At 41.9% G+C, this 21,328-nt stretch overlaps 3 protein-coding genes across 7 annotated transcripts in view; all 3 read right to left on the reverse strand.

Moving 5' to 3' along the window:
- Positions 1 to 728: 728 nt before the first annotated feature.
- LOC139536554 (short transient receptor potential channel 4-associated protein-like) lies at positions 729 to 12,949 on the reverse strand. Its single transcript, XM_071337165.1, has 17 exons — positions 12,779 to 12,949; positions 9,687 to 9,815; positions 9,448 to 9,564; positions 9,201 to 9,258; positions 9,044 to 9,099; positions 8,797 to 8,925; positions 8,432 to 8,633; positions 8,000 to 8,188; positions 7,632 to 7,774; positions 7,388 to 7,519; positions 7,186 to 7,244; positions 6,998 to 7,099; positions 6,343 to 6,658; positions 6,034 to 6,145; positions 5,764 to 5,876; positions 5,408 to 5,614; positions 729 to 1,000 (listed from the first exon to the last, which is right to left on the reverse strand). Exons 1-17 carry the CDS (start codon positions 12,896 to 12,898, stop codon positions 863 to 865), a joined length of 2,322 nt encoding a protein of 773 aa, XP_071193266.1. The 5' UTR covers positions 12,899 to 12,949; the 3' UTR covers positions 729 to 862.
- Positions 12,950 to 13,147: 198 nt separating this feature from the next.
- On the reverse strand, positions 13,148 to 17,759 carry LOC139536556 (src-like-adapter 2). The gene is made up of 8 exons (XM_071337174.1): positions 17,654 to 17,759; positions 17,194 to 17,313; positions 16,967 to 17,066; positions 15,899 to 15,985; positions 15,486 to 15,589; positions 15,167 to 15,319; positions 14,885 to 15,014; positions 13,148 to 14,681 (listed from the first exon to the last, which is right to left on the reverse strand). Exons 2-8 carry the CDS (start codon positions 17,264 to 17,266, stop codon positions 14,546 to 14,548), a joined length of 783 nt encoding a protein of 260 aa, XP_071193275.1. The 5' UTR covers positions 17,267 to 17,313; positions 17,654 to 17,759; the 3' UTR covers positions 13,148 to 14,545.
- Positions 17,760 to 19,117: 1,358 nt separating this feature from the next.
- Positions 19,118 to 21,328, reverse strand: part of LOC139536555 (protein NDRG3-like) — a 61,437-nt gene continuing 59,226 nt past the window's right edge. For 4 of the 5 annotated variants that reach the window (XM_071337170.1, XM_071337168.1, XM_071337169.1 and 1 more), the window contains 2 exons: positions 21,069 to 21,107; positions 19,118 to 20,501 (listed from right to left, as the gene is read on the reverse strand). In XM_071337170.1, coding sequence (XP_071193271.1) covers positions 20,329 to 20,501; positions 21,069 to 21,107 — 212 coding nt within the window. In that variant the 3' untranslated portion in view covers positions 19,118 to 20,328. The remainder of the gene's footprint in view (positions 20,502 to 21,068; positions 21,108 to 21,328) is intronic. The other variant, XM_071337172.1, reaches the window with a different exon arrangement.

The raw sequence follows: 21,328 nt of genomic DNA on the forward strand, positions 1-21,328 counted from the left end.
CAATGTCTGAAAAACAGAAAGGAAAATGTTTCCTTGTGTTGGGGTCAAGTCATGAAGGGGTTGGTGACTTCAAGTGAGTAGGGGTCCCGTCCAGCCCCATCTCATCCACCATAGGACCCCATAGAATGTAAACCATTAACAGATCCACAAGCTACCTGGACGGGCTGAGTAAAGCTACAAGTACCAGTCGACTAGATTCACCTAAGAGAGAGAGCCCTACATACACATATAGATCAGAGACGAAGCCATTCATTCAAATGACCACTGGACAAGACTGATGCCATCTCTGCATCCAGTCATGAGCAGCCCTCTTAGGCTCCCAGACATGGAGTCGCAGGGGGGACTAGTCTTCAGACACACTCTGGGCCTCCCCTCGTATAACAAGTCCCCCACAGTGAAAACAAACCATTTTCTGTATTAGATGGATAGATACATCCTATCTAATTTGTTGCATCGTACGTATAGATTTTTCAATATATTTATGTAATATATAAAAGGCTATTTGATTTCACCTAAAGCAAACCACCAACATAGGAGTATTTCAAGGTCCAAGAAATGTATCTCTCTACTGTAGGGTCTGGGATGGAAAGACAAACAGGTGCAGTCTCGCCCCTTCTCCTCCGAAGAGAATGGAGCGAGGAGTGAAGATGGCCAGGATTGTAGAATCACCCCCCCCCCCCCCCCGCTCCTTCAGTAACGGCCTCCTGGCCTAGTTACAGACAGCATAGCAATGAGTCTCTGTGTCCAGCCACAGTTACAGTCCTGCTCTAGCTTTCTGGCATGGTCATCACTCATGATAGGTGTCCATACCCCAGCAACCCCCTACCCCCTCCACCAGCCCAGTCACACCCGCCTGTATGGGTTAATCCTCCAGCAGGTCCCTGTCCAGGTCCATGAAGGGCTCGTCTATGTAGCTGGCTATGGCACACAGAGAAGTCCTGTCTGAGCCCAGCAGCACTGACACTGTCTCCTTCCAGTAGTCAAAAGGGATGCAGGAGCTCTGAGGGAGAGGAAACAGGGGGTTAAGACTTGTAAAACACACACTTTTTACCCAAAGAGGAGAAGGGGATATTCATGGTAAGTGGAGTAGTGCAAAATCGCAACGTGAAACTTTCCCCGGTCTTAGGAAATACAAAATACTACCGCCGCACCTGCCCGGTACCCCAACAAATTGTGGTGGACACCGACTAATGAAAACATAAGAACATTTATAGGATTTGAAGATTGGCCTCCTCCCGCGTCTTCCGAGACGCACCCAGCTCCGTGTCATTGAACTAGTCTCTGACTAAATGGCCCCTCACTAAACCTTGCAAGATTTGAATTTAAAGTTTAGTCAAAGGCTAGTTAAATGACAGGCCAGCCAGTCTACAACTAGATCGGGTGAGCTCATAACAGGGACGCAAACTGGCGAGTGCCCAAAAAGGTGACAAAAGTTACATATTTTCAGAGAATAACAAGTACATAATACATATTTGAACAATCTCAATACTCTGGAAACATGTTTATGGTAGGCTGGCCTTGTTTAATTGATGCCGTGGGTCGAATTTAATCCACATAAGTGTATAGTTCCATATCACAACGTGTTGCTGAATTCACGAGCGAAGAAGAGGGCATGTATAGGCCTATTTGGCAAGCCAGCTGTGCAGGGCTGCATCTCACTGTAGTAGGCTGTGTTTTGGTTATTTGGATCTCCATTCAAATCAAATTTTATTGATGACATACACATATTTAGCAGATGTTATGGCGGGTGTAGTGAAATGCTTGTGTTCCTAGCTCCAACCGTGCAGTGGAGTAGTATCATTTGCCTTTTGTTTACTGTTAATGTAAGTAGCCTAAATATAGATTGTGTCATGCTTTTATCAATCTGATATTGTTTACTAGGCCTACTTGGTACCACTGTTTTGTTCTATTTGAATTCATTCGTTTGCATTCGCAGTTGTCAGTATACTGAGCCAAACTGCTATCCAGTATTTTTGTTTGCATGCATGAATAACTAGGCTACTACTTCATTTATTAAGACAGCAGTGTTCACGCTAACATTCACAGGCTGTTGGTAATAGGTGATTTACCCTAATTTATCTTGTAGCCTATATTCATTACCAAAACAGCCTTGCTTTAGTGTGATAAGCAGCAGAGATGGGCTACAGATTTTGTGCCAACCTGTCACTTCCAAAATCATTTAATCAATGGTCTCAGAGTCTCGCCATTTTAACTTTATGGTTATTGTGGTGTAGCGTGATAAGCAGAACTCAATATAAAATTCCAATGCAAGAACTCCCCCCCAAAGAATTGACGAACCCCCAAAAATGTCGACTGCCCCCTTAGTCACTTTATCCTGGCGCCGGGTCTGGAGAGGAGCAGCTGAGTAGACTAATGGCTGGTTAGGGGATGTGACTGGCTGCTCACAGCTGTCACACGTGATATTGGATGAAGCTATCCGATTTGACATATATGACATCACACTCTGAACTCTGATATTCTATTTTAGCTTGTCAGCATAGATGCTAAAGTAGTTCGCTAGCTAACGTTAATAACTTTGTGTGTAATAATTTGCGCTACAGAAACATAAGTACGGCTTTGTAGTAATCGTATCACCGCCACCCCGGCGGTTACGAGTCACGAAGGCAGTCAAATTCCACGTGGCCGTTTAGTCACGGTAATTACAGTTCTCCAAGCTCTGATGCTGCTGATGCTCATTAGTAGCCTACCAAATTTCGTAACTGCCTGGTACTCTGCACTCTATTGTCCCTCTAAATCACTCTGACATCAATGCAAATGTAATCGAAAATCTAATCTAACACTTCATGAGGGCCCATGATCTCATGTTGCGCAACATTTCTATAGGCTATGGAATTGCGTGAGAAAACACAGTGATTGGCTCTATTAAAAATAGGAGGATCCCATCAGCTTTCTATAGGCTAGGCCTACTATATTTATTTCTTAACTTTCCTAATATTAAGTACATTGCTTCTCTTTACAACAGGAGTATAGCCTACCTGACTGGCATGAAAATAAACCACGGGGAAATGTGTCCTCCATTCGCAATTTAAGTGCATAGATGTATTTTTCCCCCAACATTTTTGACAGGTGCATGATAAATGGTCAATTCTAAATCAAAACAAATTTCACACATATATTATTTAGTATATGTAAAGACAAAATTAAATCAAGAAGTCTGATCACATGTGAATTCTATATTATCACTTGTGAATAATGCCCAAGCGAACAATGCGAACAAGAAACAATGCCTTTTTTTGCAACTTTTTTGAATCATAGTCGCACACATCATGTAGCCTAGCCCATAGGCCTAAATATGTTCTAATAAGGTTTGTATCACAACTAAAGTGGCCAAATAACTTCTTAAAATTAAGCACATTAATCCTCTTTACAAGGGTTGTAGAGCTTAACTGGCGTGTGAGTTTCAAGTTTGGGGAAGATAATTTTCACCAAAAAAATGCACCTTTATAATAAAAGCATTACATGCATAATTGCATTTACGGTCACTTTTGATAATGGTGTTTTCCCGCTAATGGAACATTCCCGCTTATAACCTACTGCTGCGTGCGCATTACTGCACTTATAATGGGAAGAAATAGCCTAATAGTTTATCAACATTTTAAGCTAAACGTTCTGATCTGTTGCGTCAGCCTCATTGCATAAAAAAGTTTTGGGATTCTAGTGGTTATATTAATTTGGGATCCATCGCATCCCACTACTGTCCCAGACTATGTTTGGAATATTTATTTCTCACACAGAATAGGTCAACTTTTGTACTATGGGGGATAGTAGATTGACATAGGCTAGTGCTTTTGCTGTTCGTTAGGCCTACTCATCTGGTTGGATGACGAAATGTAAATGTGTACAGTTCTTCAATATGCACCTCGGAATTGGATAAGGATGCACGCAGTTGCGTCCCAATGTGTCTGTTCACTTGTAGCCTGCGAGGAAGACCTGAACATGTGATGAGAGCCATGTGAGTGAGAGGTGCTTCAGCGCATGCAGCACTCAGGGAGAGGCGCATTATAAATGATTTTACTTAGCCCAAGGGCACAACGGCCACAAAAGGCATGGATTTTTTTTAGGGTGCATTACGGTCACACAAAGAGGATGCCACCGGGAAATATGAGGCATTATCAAGTGCTTGTCAAATTGTGAATGAGAGACTGATGTATTGTGTACAGTCTGTGAAAAAAACAAAGCAGAGCTCATGCCTTTCAAGCAACCTTTTTTAAAATCATCATTAGAATCGCATCATGCAGCCTTACAATGTATTAAAAATCAAAACATATAACCCAACGTTTGTAGAACAACTAAAGTTACATTAATAACTCTAAATTAAGCATATAGGAATACCTATTTCTTTGTTAACCGCTCAACACAGAATAGCCACATGTGCGCACTCCCTCAAATTGTTTGGTGAAAATATCCTTTCTATTTTATTCAGCTTTGTTCAATTGTATTCTTCATACTAGAAAAATAATGCCACAGAATTCAAAGAAAATCTTGTCTGCTAAATGAACTAGTGTAGCCAACAGCCATATGGCATAGCCAGATCAGGCTAACTCAAGTATGATATTCTGTTATTCTGAAATAGATTACATTTTCTTCATATCATGTTTCTTTAGACCTGTCTAAAATAAATCATGGATTTATTGTGAAGGTGTAGGCTATATTACATGGATTTATTATACTTTTTCAAATGTAGATGTTCCAAAGGTCTGCATCAGTGGCTTGTAGTTGTGGACGCCAGGAGATGCTAAATGTGTTTATGCTAATTAACGGTCAATTACCGTGAGACCGGCAGTTATTCGCTTGACAATCACCGGCTGACGAAATTTTGTGACCGTCACAGCCCTGAACATAAGCAAATTATAGTTGCATGTATCAAATATAACCATAGCATTATTTCGAACACAGGTTGCTTACCTCAAGTTGCATTCCAAATTTCCCAGTCAGGAACAAAGTTTGTTGGGTGGAGTGGATGATGACTCAGCCGCCAGAGAAGGTAACGTTAGTGAGCACACAGTGGGAGAACCTCAATTGCATACTCCTCGCTCCTCAAACCCCAATGGATGTGAAAGCCAGAGTTCCCTCCCCTCTGACCTTCTCCTCCAATGGGTTTTGAGAAGGAGGCGAGGAGAGAGGACGTGAGGAGTATGCAATTGAGATTCTGTTCGCACCTCTCTTTTATAGCTCAATGGGTGACACACTCTGCGTACTTTGCCAGACCCCCCCCAAACATACTTTTTATTTACGGATCTACACAATTCATGTGAATTACCTATTTTGAGATCAAAACTGTGAATATCGCCAAGAAGCAGTAAGTTTGCATCCCTGCATAATATCTTTTGAAGAAAATAAATCTGGTTTTCCCTTGTTTGGGACAGAGCAGGGCAAGGACACTCACGTTCTCCAGACAGGTGCTGTCCTTGTCCTTGTTGAGGTAGTGGCGCTGCCAGAAGCGCAACAGGTTGTGGAAGTTGTTTAGCAGGCAGCCAGGGTATTTCTCTGCATACTCCTTCTCTCTCAATGTGTTGAGGTAGAAGGGAAGTTTACCCCGCCTCCTCGCCAGCATCAGGACCACCAGGCTGGTGTTCAGACAGCTCACATTCTCCTGGGCCAGGGGATGGGCAGGGCAGAGGGGGACATGTCAGCGCCAGATGTTGGAGAACAACAACCTCAAACCCTAACAAACTGAGGACACATTCCTCTTATCCTGAAAGAGAGGTACAGAGGTGTGGGTTTGTCTGGTGTTAAAGAGACCTGTGTGAGAGTCTGCACGTTGATGACATTGACCAGCCTGAAGAGGAAGGATAGCCTGTTCTCCACCCGGGCCATGTAGGACAGCAGACAGCATTCAGACAGCACCTCCACCACTGCAGGACCACACCCAGCAACAATTACATCAGGAACAGCACCATTATAATGCACTCAAAGCTTGAATTCATTCCAACATCGGCAGCTTGAGATCCTACATGTGACCCTCTCTCATCGTTCCATTCACTTACTATGGGAATAGACAGTGCAGCTTACCTTTCACGTCCTCTGTCTGGCTCTCGAAGCGGTCGAGGGACAGGACGATGCAGCGCACCAGCATGTTGGAGTCCACCAGGGAACTGTTGATCTGGGTCATGAAGGTCTGGAACTGCAGCCGAGCCGAACAGAGGGATGGGACACAGCATTATAGAACATACACATCGCAAAAACTTGGGTACATTGAGATTACTTATATATGACTATAAGAATCTATTTTGCATTATTTCATGGGACGATTAAAAGGACTGACAGGTTCCTCTCACATTGGAGGGGGGGGGGGGGGTTGCTACTCGCTAAGGGTTTCACCTTGTCGTCTGTGCTGACATATTTGTTGAACCTCTTGAAGGCGTCGATGTTGAACTTCATGAGTTCCCCCAGCAGGTCAAAGTAGCTCTGCAGGACGTCTCTGGACTTACAGCCACTGTCTATGATGCAGAACAGGATGTGTTCTAGCAGCCCCCTCTTCAGCAGAAACATCTGGTCCGCATAGGAGGTGGCTCCACGGAGGAAACTCTCCACTGCCCTGGCCTGCCAGAACCTAAAGGAGGAGTCTGGAGGCTCCCTCTTCATGACGGCGAGCAGACGTGTGAGGAGACCCTTCTTCCCATCGCACACTAGACTCCTGCAGGAGCACAAGGAGACAGGGAGAGTGCATTAGTGTGTGAATCACTCACAACAGATTTAGGACACACAATATGGTATTGCATTTGAGGTTTCAGAGAACATGATGCCTCTTTTGCACTGTAGTGTGACGTATTGAGGGTGGAGTCAAAAAGGTGGAAGTAGATGATGGGACAAATCCAGGCTGTATCACATCCGGCCGTGATTGGGAGTCCCATAGGGCGGCGCACAATTGGCCCAGCATCGTCTGGGTTTGGCCGGGGTATGCCGTCATTGTAAATAAGAATTTGTTCTCAACTGACTTGCCTAGTTAAATAAAGGTTACATTTAGGATGCATACCTGTCTGTATTGACTAAGGCCTCCACCTCCGGTATGTTGGCCTTCAGAGAAATGGCACTCAGCTCGTTCAGCTCCTGACTGTTCAGAAGAAGGTACTTGTTCCTGAAATAAAGAAAATGTTCTTTGATAAACTCAAGTGAAGCTAACGGGGAACTTTTGATCAAACAGACTGTTTGAAGGTTACTCACTCGTGGTGGTCACTGAAGCTCTGGAGAAGCCTCAGAAACTGGATCTTGAAGGATATTTCCTGAGGGAAGGACAGAATCAGTGTGATTGATATTGCAAATGTTATAACACAGCAATGGTAATATGAACCCAGAGTGAGAATCCTAGAAAAAGCCACTGATCATGTCCAGGGACAGCTCAGTGAGAGACGAGTGCACTGCTTACCGGACTGCAGTCACAGTTCTCATTCTGGCCATGCACCACGTGATCGGAAGAGGTGTACTTCCTCCAGATCAGCTTGTCAAACAGGTTGTTGAGACCTGGGATCAGACGGAACTCTGCTAACATCTTGTGTACCTGAGGAAGACGGATCAGGTGGTCAAATACACGCAAGAGCACAGGAGTGCCTACACCAGAGAGCCCTGTCCTGTATTAGGTGAGGCGTCTGCTCTGTCCCCCAGCCCCTCACCTGGTTCCTCTGACGGCCCATTAGCAGCACACAGAGCACGTAGAGCACCTCCACCTTGTACATGATCTCATGGACGATCTTCATGGACTGGGGCAGACGGTGCCTCAGAGGGCTGGTGGCCATCGAACTCTCATCTGATGACTCTGTGGAGCAGACAACAGGATGTAAAAAAAAAAAAAATGAGAAGAAATGTTTATAGATAGTACAGAGGTACAAGGGTAGGTGACAACCGAGATGTCCAGGATATTTCTGTATAGTACAATAAATAAACATTTCACAGGCAGAATGGTGCATCTAATGTTAGACCTTTTCAGTGATAACTGATGTTTAAGGCAGTGGTACAGAGCAGGAGGAGAGAGGATGCTGACCTGTGCTGCTGTGCTCAGCCTCCTCCGTGGCCATCTGCATGAGGGCGTCCAGCACCAAGGCGTTGTCCAGCCACGTGTACCAGTCCTCCAGTTCCTGCAGGAAGTTAGACGCCCCGGTGGCCTCAGACACCTTCCTGGTGGCCAGCTTACACAGGCGCTCGATGAAGCCCGGGATGTTCAGGAGGGTAACTGGGAACAGGGAGGCAGGGTGGGCTCATTAACTGATCATGTAACGTTACTCTACAATAGTTTTAGGTTGAGCACCGACGAGAAAACTTTTGGACAGAATAAGGGTATCGAATTTAAATGAATACTACAAATGAACAGACGAATCAAACCAATACTTTAACAAGAGCCTAAGAAAGGGTAATTGAGCTAAATAGTGAGAATAAAATCTAATTTCTCCAGTGTGTTCCCGTATCCCTGTCCTACCTTGATTGACCTCTGCACGTGAGGGGCTTGCGTTGCGTTTCTGCTGTGCATTCTTGGCCAGCAGGGTGTGTTTGTCATCATTTCTCACGTCGGGTTCTGAGATGGTGACAGAGAGGATGCGACAGAAGTTAGCCAGCTGCTGCTGGTCGAAGCTCTGGACCAGACCAGACAGGTTAGGAATCCCCTCCAACTGGATCATGTCCTGGGGCAGAGAGAAGAGCAGGACCAAACAAATGGATCACCATCGGCATAACATGATCATGGACACCAAATCTCTACCTAGAGCAAACCCTCATACTCTGTGTGAACAATATTAGTATAAATTAAAATAATATAAAAAGATTTTGCCGTGAAGTTGCTCTGACCTTCTTGACGCCGAGAATATCCTCGATTAAAGTGGCAGTCTGTAGAAATGTCTTCTTGTTCGTCATCAAGGTGAAGAGAAACAGGACAAAGTCGTCTCTGGCTGCAAGGCTCTTTGTAACCCCTTCCGTCTGAGAAAATTTGGGGAGAGATTTGACGATTAATGAATGTTTATAGAGGAAAAAGCAGACATGACGAGTCCTTTTTTTTTTTGCATATGAAGTGATGGTCTGCGGCGAGGGTACTTACACATATACAGCAGTTATAAAGAACACTGAGGCAGTCCTTGACCAAGTCATCATTCACTGCAGGGACAAGAGACACAGACATGAATAGCAACGGTCCTTTATGTCAAAAGTGCAGCCTTCAGAGAGAAATTATATCAGACCTAAGTGTTACTGCTTACTTTGAGGTTTCTTCTTCTGCATAGTGAGTGTAGGCCTCATCAAGATCTCTACAAGCAGCTTCGAAGGGACGAGAAAAAAAGAATGCAATGAACAAACGTCGCCTGATAATATCTCAGAAGGCACTGATACACTGCAGTATGAGGTGACATGGCTGATTCAAGACATTCAAACTGATCATTGATTACTTTCCATCACAGCACAGAACAAACTAGTAACAAGAGCATAATAAACAGTATGTAAACATACATCTACTCCACCAAAGAGGTCAAAGGTGTATGTGTTGGGAAAGGTGGATTCTTGAGCACTCTTCCTGTCTTCTGTGACAAAAGACATTGCCTCCATGGAAAGTAGGGATGATAGTTCCTGTTAAAAATAACGGATAATTAGGCCTTAATCTTAAGAGTAAACTATACACATTCAGTCAGCTCCTATAGCCTAGGAGACTGCGCTTTGTTGATGTTGTGGTGTATATATTATCTGGGTACCTTTAGTACACTGTGTGTGTGGGAGAGGTCACTGTTAGGATGGCTGCTCTCATGGAGCTTCTGCAGCAGCTCAGGGATGCCGTGCCATTTGGCCCTCTTATCTCTCTCCTGGAGCAGAGCCTCTGGGAGCTGGAACACAACGAATGAGTGGTGAATACAGGAAATATGCAAGAGCTTAGAAAATGTCTCCAGTATGTTCCCGTGTCACAAGAACACTGACAGTTGATCATTTTACCCTACCCTCCGCACACCCACACAACCTCAGACAGATTTAATAAAAGCCTAGGTCTTAGATGTTAGTGCAAAATAATCACATCCCCTCCAAATTCCAGTTGCAGAGACCATCTTCTGGCACCAGTTAAGTCAGAAGTCATTCCAAATCATGCCCAAATGCTCCTCACAAATGGAGCACAATATAACTTTCAGTTCTCATAACTCAATTATTACTGAAACTTTGAGAGGAATGTGGCTCAAACTGCCATTTGAGACTTTTTATTGGAATCGGTGGGGCAACACATAGGCCTTTTCTATTCTTTACGGCAAGTTGGCAGTGAGTTAAGCAGGCCACATTTCACAAGAATGGAATGAGGCAAAGTAGTAAAAGCTTATCAGTGCTGCTGAGGTCTGAGGTTGCCTTGAAAAGTACATTCCTTAGTTTCAATATCAGAGAATTTGTCCCGTCCCCATTGCATGTTCAGAAATATTGCGCTTATGAGTTGACTTCATAGCTATTATTGGTAAGGTTATCAATACGACTCGGGTTGTTGTTTTATCCCCAAGCCATAAGACTGCTAAACAGTTAATCAAATGGCTACCCGGAGAATTTGCATTGACCCCCTTTTTTACACTGCTGCTACTCGCTGTTTATTATTTATGCAGTCACTTTACCCCTACCTTTATGTACATATTACCTAAATTACCTCAACTAACCTGTACCCCCGCACATTGACTCGGTACCGTTACCCCCTGTATATAGTCTCGTTCTTGTTTTTTTATTGTGTTATAATAATAAACATTTTTTTAAGCAAATATTTTCTTATATATATATAAAATAAAAAATTCTGCATTGTTGGTTAAGTGCTTGTATTTAAGCATTTCAGGGTCAGGTCTACACCGGTTGTATTCGGGGCATTAGACAAATAACATTTGTTTTGAAAGCAGAAATGCCAAGTTGAAGATTATTGTGGAGACGGCAAAAGAAATATTGGGGGTAATAGATGTTACTGTTGAAATGATTGTTGACATGCTGAACAATCCTAAGGGTGGAGTGTTTCAGCATGATATAGATAAAGTTTAATGGGGTAGGGAAGGTTTTTTTGGGAGGGTGTGGTAGAAGTTAGTAGGGATTTATTTGGTTTTGGATTTTATTTTCATTGGTAGTACAGAATTGGGCAGATCATGATTGAGCGTACATTCCAGCACAGTAGGTGGTGGCATGCACTGTAAACATTTGTTTGCGGACTGCCATGATCTCCATAGAAGAAGGGCAGGGAGTCAGAGGGTAATTCTAGGATAGACATCCTCAGCATGCACAAGGTAGCTCTTCATGTTAAATGTATAATTCAAGAGGTTTGTTTTAAAATCACCACCATCTAGTCTACTGCAGCCATTTGTATACACACATGAATGACTGCATAATGTATAATTTCCAGTGGTGTAAAGTACTTAAGTAAAAAATACTTCCTAAGTCGTTTTTTGGGGTATCTGTACTTTACCATTTATATTTTTGACAACTTTTACTCCACCTTTTTACTCCTTACATTTTCCCTGACACCCAAAAGTACTCGTTACATTTTGAATGCTTAGCAGGACAGGAAAATTGTCTAAATCACGCACTTATCAAGAGAACATCACTGGTCATTCCTACTGCCTCTTATCTGGCGGACTCACTAAACACAAATTCATCGTTTGTAAATTGTGTCTGAGTTTTGAACTGTGTCCCTGGCTATCCGTAAATGGTTTGGTTTACTTAATATAACAAATTTTAAATTATTTTACTTTTACTTTTGATACTGAAGTACATTTAAAACTAAATAATATTAGGCTTTTACTCAAGTAGTATTTTACTGGGTGACTTTTACTTGAGTCATTTTCTTTTAAGGTATCTTTACTTTTACTCAAGTATAAACATTGGGTACTTTTTCCACCACTGACCATTTCCAGAAGACTATTTGCAAAAAAGGTGCCGTAGATTTTTCAACAGTGCATGAAAGAGAAAGGTTTTTGCCCCTGTAAGGTTTATTTATCCGGCTAGTAATGGGAGGCTCACATGAGCAAAAACAGGTAGCTAGTTAGGTAAAATACCTGTTAGCAGTATAATGACTGAGCCGTGACCAGTCACAGATGGGCGGCACCCATTTATGGAAACGAAAGTAGTTGGGGGCTGGTGTCGTTAACGTTATGTAATCACGCGTGTTGTTTCAAGTTATTTCGCGATTGTTCTATCTAGCAGGTAAAAAACATCCTGTCAAAATTCAATGGCTAATTTGCTCCCAATTTGCTGATCAAATTTAAAACCAAGCTAGTTAGCATTAGCTAACTGATAGCCAAACTGAGCTAGCAGCAGTGGCGCACTCTTTCCGTTTCGCAAAGTCATCAAATGTTAGGTAGCTCGCTAATATAACAACATTGAGTAATACAACTAACTACAGATACCAATTGCATGTAACGTCATGGATGGGAACAGACAAACATACGATAATACCAAAGATAGCTAACTACTTACGTTAGCTACAGCTAAAAAAAAAAAGGTTCGCGTAAATATACTAGCAACATTTTTATCTTAATCAACAAAAGCGCTAACAAGTGCAGGCTACATGAAGGTTGTCGGCTGTCATTTTATTGTAAGTAGCTAATTTGCGGGTGTATTCCGACTTTGTCATATAGCGAAATGATCACATTATTCTGTAGCATAGACAGCTAATGTTAGCCAACTAACCAGAAAGTCTGATAAACAGCTAGCTAGCTTCCATATATATGCTAACGTTAGCTAGCTCTCAGCAGGGTTACCAAACGCAATCCCAGCCAGGCTTGAGTCGTCCTCCCCCTTTTCAGATACCTTCATTGCCAAGACATCGCACAAGTTGTCTTACCTGTGTCCCTCTGCTGAAACCCTGGCCTGCGATCTGACTGTGTGTGATCTTTGCAATGATATTGCGACTGCTTCGTTTTCCTCCAGTCCAAGGGGACTCAGACCCCAGAAGCGTCGCCATTATTTCTTTTTCCCGAACAGTTCTAAGCAGGAAGTTCTGTGGATTTAGCGAGCTATGGTTGATACAAAAATATTCCCATGTATCTAGCGGTATCTAGTGGTAGGATTTGAAAATGGTTTTGACATGAGATGCTTTCTCTTTGTGGCCCAGATGTGAGAGAACTACAGCATCCATTGTCTTGTATGTTTTGATGATCTTGTTTTTATAATTAAGAGGTTGGCCATGATAAGAAACCAATGAAACAAAACAGTCACTCAGAACTATTTATTTATTACTCATTATCACCCGCAGCCATATTCTGGTAAAAACGTCTGAGTTAGTTTCAAGTTATATGGCGATGTGTGAAATGTACTCCTCAGCCTTAAGTGTCTCCATTTGCGCTAGCTTTTCGCATGGCGTCGAGTGGAAAGATGCTTCAGAAGGGTGGTCACGTGTGCTAGCAAGGCAGAAGTCCCAAGTTCGCGCCAGGTATGGGCCGAATCGGGAGGAATTTATTCTTGTTATGCAAGCAGCGTGACGTCCTTTACTCAGACATGGCATTTCATTCATACAAACATTCATAGTCCAGATACAACATTATTGTATTTCAGTGATCTTCCTTCTTTGTTCAAAATAGACCAATACATAGGTGTTTCTGTGTGGACAAACAGTATGAAACCTTCCATGAGCTGAAAGGAAGAGCTACTCCTCACATCATAAGACCTCTGAGTTCCATCCAATGTATATAAACCCTGGATTGCTGATACTATGTATTGGCCAATAAGAACCTTTAAAGCCACTGGTCGTCCATATTGTCACTCCCCAGAAGGAGCAGTTTCCCAAACTCGGTCTTAGACCCCCCCTGGGTGCAGCTTTAGATTTTTTTGCCCTAGCACTAGACAGCTGATTCAAATAACCAACTCACCATCAAGCTTTGGGTTTTGAATCAGCTGTTTAGTGACAGGGAAAAAAACTAAAACCGAGTTTGAGAAACCCTGCTCCATAGGAATTAATGGAATTCTACAGTTTTTCAATTAAATATTTCAAGAACACAATTACACATATTTAAGTGTTTGTTGTTGTAGTGGGGACAGTAACATTAGTACTTTCAACAAGTTATACTTTAAGAAAGTATGTTTTTATATATATTTGTATTTTAAATGTTTATGTTTAGCTCACATCATATAATGTAATAGTATGCATTAAGGTGTCCGTAATAGAATAAACATGGCAAAAATTAATGTAGACATTAATACATGCATTTCTATAACTTCCAAAATATTTTTTGCAAGGGTGGGGGAGTGACAAGATGGAGGTGCACCCCCTGTCAGTCATCTAGTGTGTGTATATATATATATATATATATAAATCATTAGTTTCACCTTGTGAAATGTGCTCTTGAGAACAAGAACCAGTAGCATTAGAAGTGCCAAGTAACACGGCTCCTTGTGGCTACCTGAACCCAAACCCACATTTGACCATCAAGACATGAATTGTGCTTGTAGTTTTCATTTTTTCATTGTGGTTGTAAATGGTAGGCTTACTTCTTTTTAACTTCCTCTATGCTTTTGTTTAGGTCACCCTTTCTGGCCTAGTACCGTTGTCCAGCGACAGCGACAGACCAGACAGTATTATGTATTATTATTTTACTCTCAGTCTTCCCTCTCATCAGGTATCCCAGTGTTTGCCACAGTCCTGGCAGCTGGCCTCTGTCATGTAGAGGTATGAGCTCATGGCCTCCCTCAGCCCCTTGCTCACCAGAGTGTCCTCTGAATCCACTCTGCCCGTACTGAAGATCATTGAGCTGGGAAGACAGAGGCAGGCACATGGAATGTGATATAACTACCACCAGTATATGCATCATCTTACAATGTGAATTACAATGCAGTTAATTGCATAGCTATAGCATGACACGTCATATCACACTGACAAATAGTCAAATAAGTAGTGTGTAGATCACTTGGGACACAAAGTATGGTAGATGGAGGATTTAGGAATGTGCCCCACCTGTCTACATCCTTCCAGTTGAGGGTGGGCCTCCTGATAGCTTTGGGGTACGGTCTAGTCATAGTAGTATTGTTTGAGCCTTGGATGATGCAAGGCTCCCTCAGTAAACAGCACAACCCATCTGCTGACTCTGTGGATAGACATGTTTCCAAATGTTTAGAACATTCTCTACCCAAACAACTTATTCCAGTAGTACCATACAGTCCACCCTCTTTGCATACCAGAGTAAGAACTGTGCTGTAATAATAATGCATTTGAGCCCGTCGATGGGCTTGTACCCACCAGAGTAGTGTTCCACCAATTGGCCCAGGGTGTAGAAGGTGAGGCTGGGGGAGATGTAGAACCAGCCGTTTTGGAGGCGACGGATGTGGTAGTGTTTCACTGTGCCCATGTACGAGGAGTCGGTCCTCCCAAGGACCGAGAGCGAGTAGGTGTCTGTGACCAAAAATAACACAAGACTCTTGTCACGCTACAGCAATGAAACAGTGCACAAGTCCTAGGCTAGTTGTTGTACTTATAGCAAACTTTAAAAAAAACTTGACATAACATTCAGTAAAATGAATTTAATTAAACGAGCCCTAAGCCATAAACATGGACTCACCTGTGTTTGTCTGACTCTGTCGTATCAGGAAAGCCCCTGTGTAATTGTGTGGCATCAGCAGCAGCTCCTCTGCATTTAACCTGCTGATGCCATTATACTGCCACCTGATTAAAGATGGATGAGAAATATAAAATATTCACTATCAGAAGACAAATAAGATAGTACATTATATTTTTCACTCCTCTCCACCCTGCTAGGAAACTCCACTGTAACTACTGGTGCCATCATCCCCCACTGGGGGAGGAGTGACATAATTAGGACATTGATGATGTCATTCAGAGCGAGAGAACATCTACAGTATTGCTCTTTCAAATTGATACATTCCAATTCCCACCCTCTAATGACATTCACTGATGTGTAAACAGCTGTGACAGTCAGAAGTAATACTTGAGAATAAGTAGTAGGTATCTTACCTGTTTATTACTTTGGCAGTGTAGTGGCTGGGGATGTAACTCTCATTGCCTGTTGTTGTGGATCGCACCATCCAAAAATCCCCATCACTGCAAATAAAGAGGTCAGTCAGTGCATTCAACTAAACTATCACAAACTATCACATACAATAGGGTCAGAAATGATTGACGCCATTGATAAAGATGAGCAAAAAGGACTGTATAAAATAAATAAATACTGAGCAATATTGTATACTCCAAAAAGTTGGAAAATTATAATATTTTATACTAATACAATTGCTCAGAGAAATAGATTTTGTTCAACAAGTAATACAATATTTTCTCAAAAAGGTAGGTTTAAAAATTATTGATACCCCTGTTTTTAATACCTTTCGAGGATAACGGCCTTGGGAGGATAACAATACTGAGACTTTTTCTAAAATATTTTATGAGCAGGAGAACACATTGGGAGCAATTTCAGACCATTCCTCCATACAGAATCTTTCCAGATTCTTGATATCCTTAATCTGCGTTTATGGAATGTCCTCTTCAATTTAAATCTCTTCAATTCAAACCACAGGTTTTCAATGGGTTTCAAGTCCAGAGACTGAGATGGCCTTTGCAAAATGTTGATTTTGTGGCCAATTAACAAATTCTTTGTGGATTTTCATGTATTATTGGGGCTATTGTTTTGCTGGAAGATCCACTTGCAGTATCAGCCTCCTGGCAGATGCAACCAGGTTTTTGGCTAAAATGTACTGGGTAAAGTTCATGATGCCGTTGACCTTAACAAGGGCCCCAGGACCAGTGGAAGTAAAATAGCCTCATAACATTAAAGATCCACCACCATATTTTACAGTAGGTACGGGGTTATTTTCTGCTTATGCATTCTCATTTCAACACAAACAAACCACCACTCTGAGCAATTGTATTATTCTAAAACAATATAATTTAAATTTTTTGTTGCATAAAATATGAATCATTATTTGAATACTTTATTTGATGCAGTAACTTTTACTCATCTTTATCAAGGGTGTCAATAATTTCAGACACCACTGTATATGTACAGCTCCATGCGTGTATGCCACGTACTCTGATAACACAGTGAGCCTCTCCCCCATGCGGATGCTGGATTCCAAGGGATCTTGGGAGGGGAAGTCATAAAGGGACACCACCATGGGCCTGTTATTGTCTAAAAAGGAAGAATGGTTTTAATAGTTGCAATCAGCATTCACGCTGGCTGGTTGATGATTTTAGATTAGGTTAACAAATTCAAGAATTCAGAAGACCTATGGAGGAAGCTGGGCGTTTAGTATTACCTGACAGTGCGGGTTCAGTTGGATTCTCAAGGGTTGGCATATTGGATCGACCTTTGACGGTGCAATTCCCCATGACCAGCTGTTCTCTAGCTACAGTATATGTCTGTATGGCTCTATAGGCTGAGAGACAGAAAGAAGTGTAGTGTCATGTATCTTCTCTTGCCATATGGCCAACTAAAACAAGATGACACAGGAAGAGAAATGACCACAACCAGAAACCATCATTTCCCCAACATGAAGTTTCCATGAAAAAAAATATATGACAAGCCTTACACATACATATTCATTAGTATCTAAACATTAACTCTGAAGAAATAAAAGAGCTGGGTGCACTTTACAATACACAGGCCTTAGAACAGTATACTTACCAGTGGAATAACTTGTAATTAGTGTAAATGCAATACAAGTTGCTTCCATAGTATGTTAGTGGGTTATAAACTAAAACTGAAAACTTGCTCACCTTATTGAAAGAGAATAACGTCTCACTCCTCTGCTCTGTTGCTCAGGCGACTACTCCATTTAAGCAGATGTGTCCAAAGGGTAGATAGAAACAAGACAGAGGCTCACTGGATGAGGACAGGTTTTTATGTCTCTAGTAGCTTCCTGTGAAGCCAAAGGCTCTGACATCCTCCTGACACAAAGCAATGTGTGGGTGTGTGTATGGAGGGTTGACATTTTATATATCAATAACATTTTATTTCTGCATAGGTGCACAAAAAACACAAGATCAATATTCTGCTTAAAATTACAAACTACTTTTTTCCAGGATTGTAGCAATCAGCATGTATTTAGTATAGGAAAGTATTCAGAACCCTTACTTTTTCCACATTAGGCTAGGTTATAGCTTTATTCTTAAATTGGTTTAAAAAGAAATTCCCTCATCAATCTACACACAATACCCCATGATGACAAAGCAAAAACATTTTTTTAGACAATTGCAGACCACGTGTAACCACGCCAGCCCAGGACATACACATCCGGCTTCTTCACCTGCGGGATCGTCTGAGACCAGCCAGCCGATGAAACTGAGGCTTATTTCTGTCCATAATAAAGCCCTTTTTGTGGGGAAAAACTCATTCTGATTGGCTGGGCCTGGCTCCCAAGTGGGCCCCTGCCCAGTCATGTGAAATCCATAGATCAGGGCCTAATTTATTTATTTCAATTGACTGATATCCTGATATGAACTGTAACTCAGTAAAATCGTTGAAATTGTTGCATTTATATTTTTGTTCAGTATAAATTACATATTTCTGTATTTCATTTTCAAAACATTTGCTAAATGTTTCACTTTGTCATTACGGAGTATTGTGTGTGGATTGGTGAGAAAAATAAATACATTTAATAAATTTTAAATTCAGGCTGTATCACAACAAAATGTGGAATATATCAAATGGGAATGAATACTTTCCATATAGACTGTTGGACATCAGATAGGAGGAGAGGATCTGACTCACAAAGGATGATAATCTATTTTTCCTTGACCTAAACACAACTGATTAAGACCTGATGCACTCAGATGGAACATCTTGGTGAGACACAGAAATTAGCTATATGTTTGCACTCTGTGGTTAGCTGAAATGGAAAAGCAAACTTCAGAGAACCTTATCTGAGCTAGGGCATAGCTGACCGTTCTACTTTATTTTTAGAGCAAGCTAAAAATAGCCTGCCCTCACCGTTTACATGCAGTTTGAGGTCAACCGATGTAAGAGTGAGAGAAAAAGCTCACATATGCGGTTGGAAACTATTGACCATATTCCTTTAAATCTTCTGTCAAGACAAAGCTGAAAGGTGTCAACTATTTTAGTCTGAAATGCATAACATTGATTATTTTTCTCAAACCTTTGCAATTATTAGATAGACTTGCTGGCGTGTTTGGTTGTGTGCGCAGTGGAAACACTTGAAGATATGACCACAAACCAAGGGCCCATTTTACATCTTCTAGCTTTATTTAGTAGTATAAATGAGTTGAATTGGCAGACCGTGATAAGCACCACTGGGCCCTGCAGTGAAGACTGAACACATTTTCACATTATAACAGGCTTGTTAAGTTGTTATTCATCGTGTATGTCTACTCAAGCGACGAGTGAACGGACTATAAAAACAAAAATGTAAAGCAGAAAAAGACGACATCAATTACAAAATAAACATTTTCGAAACAGATGAAAGGAGAAGTGATTGAATCCAGACAATCACACTGGCCCACAGTTCTTTCCCATTGAATTTCCTTACATTTTTGCATATTCCTAAAAAGCAAGTATAATGTTCTAGAACAACCAAAACACAGCGCATTCATTCTGTCATTTGGGCCAGTATAACCTGCCATTTGGAAAACAACACAATGCAGAGAAATGTACAGGAAGTCATGAATCTTGTGTTTGCACCCAGCTTGAGTGATCATTCTACAGTGTGCATGGAGTGACTCGGCAGAGCAGAGCAGTGCAGCAAGGTACAGTACAGGAAAACACACATCTACACTATGCCACACAATGAGGCGTGTGTTCACAGTTCACAACATACAAAAAATGTGTCTAAATATGTGCAATGAATGAAGGTTTGAAGTGTAAATGTGTTCTAGAACATAGTATAAGAGAAGGAAGAGGAATGTGTGTTTAGACTCCAGTGGATGTGAGAGATGGGACTCTTCAACCCCTCCTGTGCTGAGGAACCAATCCTATACACACAGACACATGGTGAATCAAATAAATAAAAGATGTGAAAGGCAACAATCGGAACAAAGGAGGGACAAACAGTAATTGAAACCCGGAAAATAAGTCTCCAGATTCACTTGCACAAGACACATGCATACATATGAAATGATGAGAAACAGTTTGGTGGGGGATCGTACCATCTAGACCCTTGGAGTATACAGTATATCTGATTCATCCTTTATTTTGTCCCCTCAGCTTGTGGCTCGAAGTTTGACATGTATACAGTATTATATTTAATCTTCAATTGTATATATTCTCATATTTATCACACAATTCATCACAGAACACCCTGGCATTGAGTAGCTTCGGAGCAGGGTAGGAGAGAGAGAGAGAGAGAGACTGGGAGACATGGAGGAAGAGAGGGAGGAAGAGAGGGCCATCGGTGAGGGCTGCTACCCTATGTGGAGTGAGGGAGAGATGGGAAGATTTAGCAGGAGACCTCCATGGTCTGGGGCCCAGGCTGGTTGTCCAGGCCCCCAGTGGTGTTGGCTCTCTCCAGCAGGCTGTTGAGGTTGCGGCTGCGGATGCTGTCCATGGAGGTGATGCTGGAGGAGGAGGTGGTGCGGGATCGGACCAGACGACTCATTCCAGCCGTGGGCACTACGACACAACACAGGAGTGTTAACATTCCAGTCACAATGCAGAGCACTTCATGCAATGCAGGAATCATGATGTGTTCCCTCTGTTAGGGAATCACATCAAGAAATCACACAAATACTGCAGACATTCACCATGCAGACAAATCTGAGGAAATAAAGGGACCAATATATATATTTTTTGACTTCAGCACCACACACAACTACACTATGCAAGCCAAAGACGCTGACAAGCATGTCTTGTAAAAAAGGCAATACAATAATAGCATAAAGCACTGAAAGAAATTGATAAAGGCAAAATGATGCAAAACTAGCACCTTGTGCAACAATAGGAAAAAATCTAACATAAGTTTCATGCTTAAAGGAGCCACATAATCACCTAAGCAAATGTCAAAGTATGCAGACAGTTCTCCACTTAATTGAACAATACAGATGACCGAAAATACCAATAATATGATGTTAAATGGACTTTCTGAGCATACATTGACATTCATGTACTGTGTGTTAGGTTGAATGGAGGCTGGTATTTGGCCAACTGGTCTAAAACTGCTACTGCTTTAAAACCTGGTACCTGATTCGTTGCTCAGGTGACTGAGAAGAATGTAGGGAACTGTTAGCATTGATGGAGGGAGGAAAAGGATTGAAAAAAGAAGAACATATTGGACGGGAATAAGGTTTATGAAGGCTGAGGTAATGAATAGAAGTCATTTTGAAGGAAAAGGCAACTGCTGTATACCAGAGAGACAACCCCCCCCCCCCCCCGCCCCTCCCCCCAAAAACAATGTGTTCTTGCTGTCTGATTCTGGGGTAGGGCAGAGACAGTGATAGCCC

The sequence above is a fragment of the Salvelinus alpinus genome, chromosome 12 (genome assembly GCF_045679555.1).
Source record: "Salvelinus alpinus chromosome 12, SLU_Salpinus.1, whole genome shotgun sequence".
NCBI classification, from domain to species: Eukaryota; Metazoa; Chordata; class Actinopteri; order Salmoniformes; family Salmonidae; genus Salvelinus; species Salvelinus alpinus.

Coding starts and splice junctions, on each gene's coding strand:
- LOC139536554 (XM_071337165.1), bottom strand. CDS start 12,898: ATGGCGACGCTTCTGGGGTCTGAGTCCCCTTGGACTGGAGGAAAACGA. Junction 9,816..12,778: donor GTTTCAGCAGAGGGACACAG/GTAAGACAACTT, acceptor GTTGTGTTCCAG/CTCCCAGAGGCTCTGCTCCA. Junction 8,634..8,796: donor ATATTCTCGGCGTCAAGAAG/GTCAGAGCAACT, acceptor TCTCTGCCCCAG/GACATGATCCAGTTGGAGGG.
- LOC139536556 (XM_071337174.1), bottom strand. CDS start 17,266: ATGGGGAATTGCACCGTCAAAGGTCGATCCAATATGCCAACCCTTGAG. Junction 15,590..15,898: donor ACTGCCAAAGTAATAAACAG/GTAAGATACCTA, acceptor ATCTTTAATCAG/GTGGCAGTATAATGGCATCA. Junction 15,320..15,485: donor ACAGAGTCAGACAAACACAG/GTGAGTCCATGT, acceptor TTTTGGTCACAG/ACACCTACTCGCTCTCGGTC.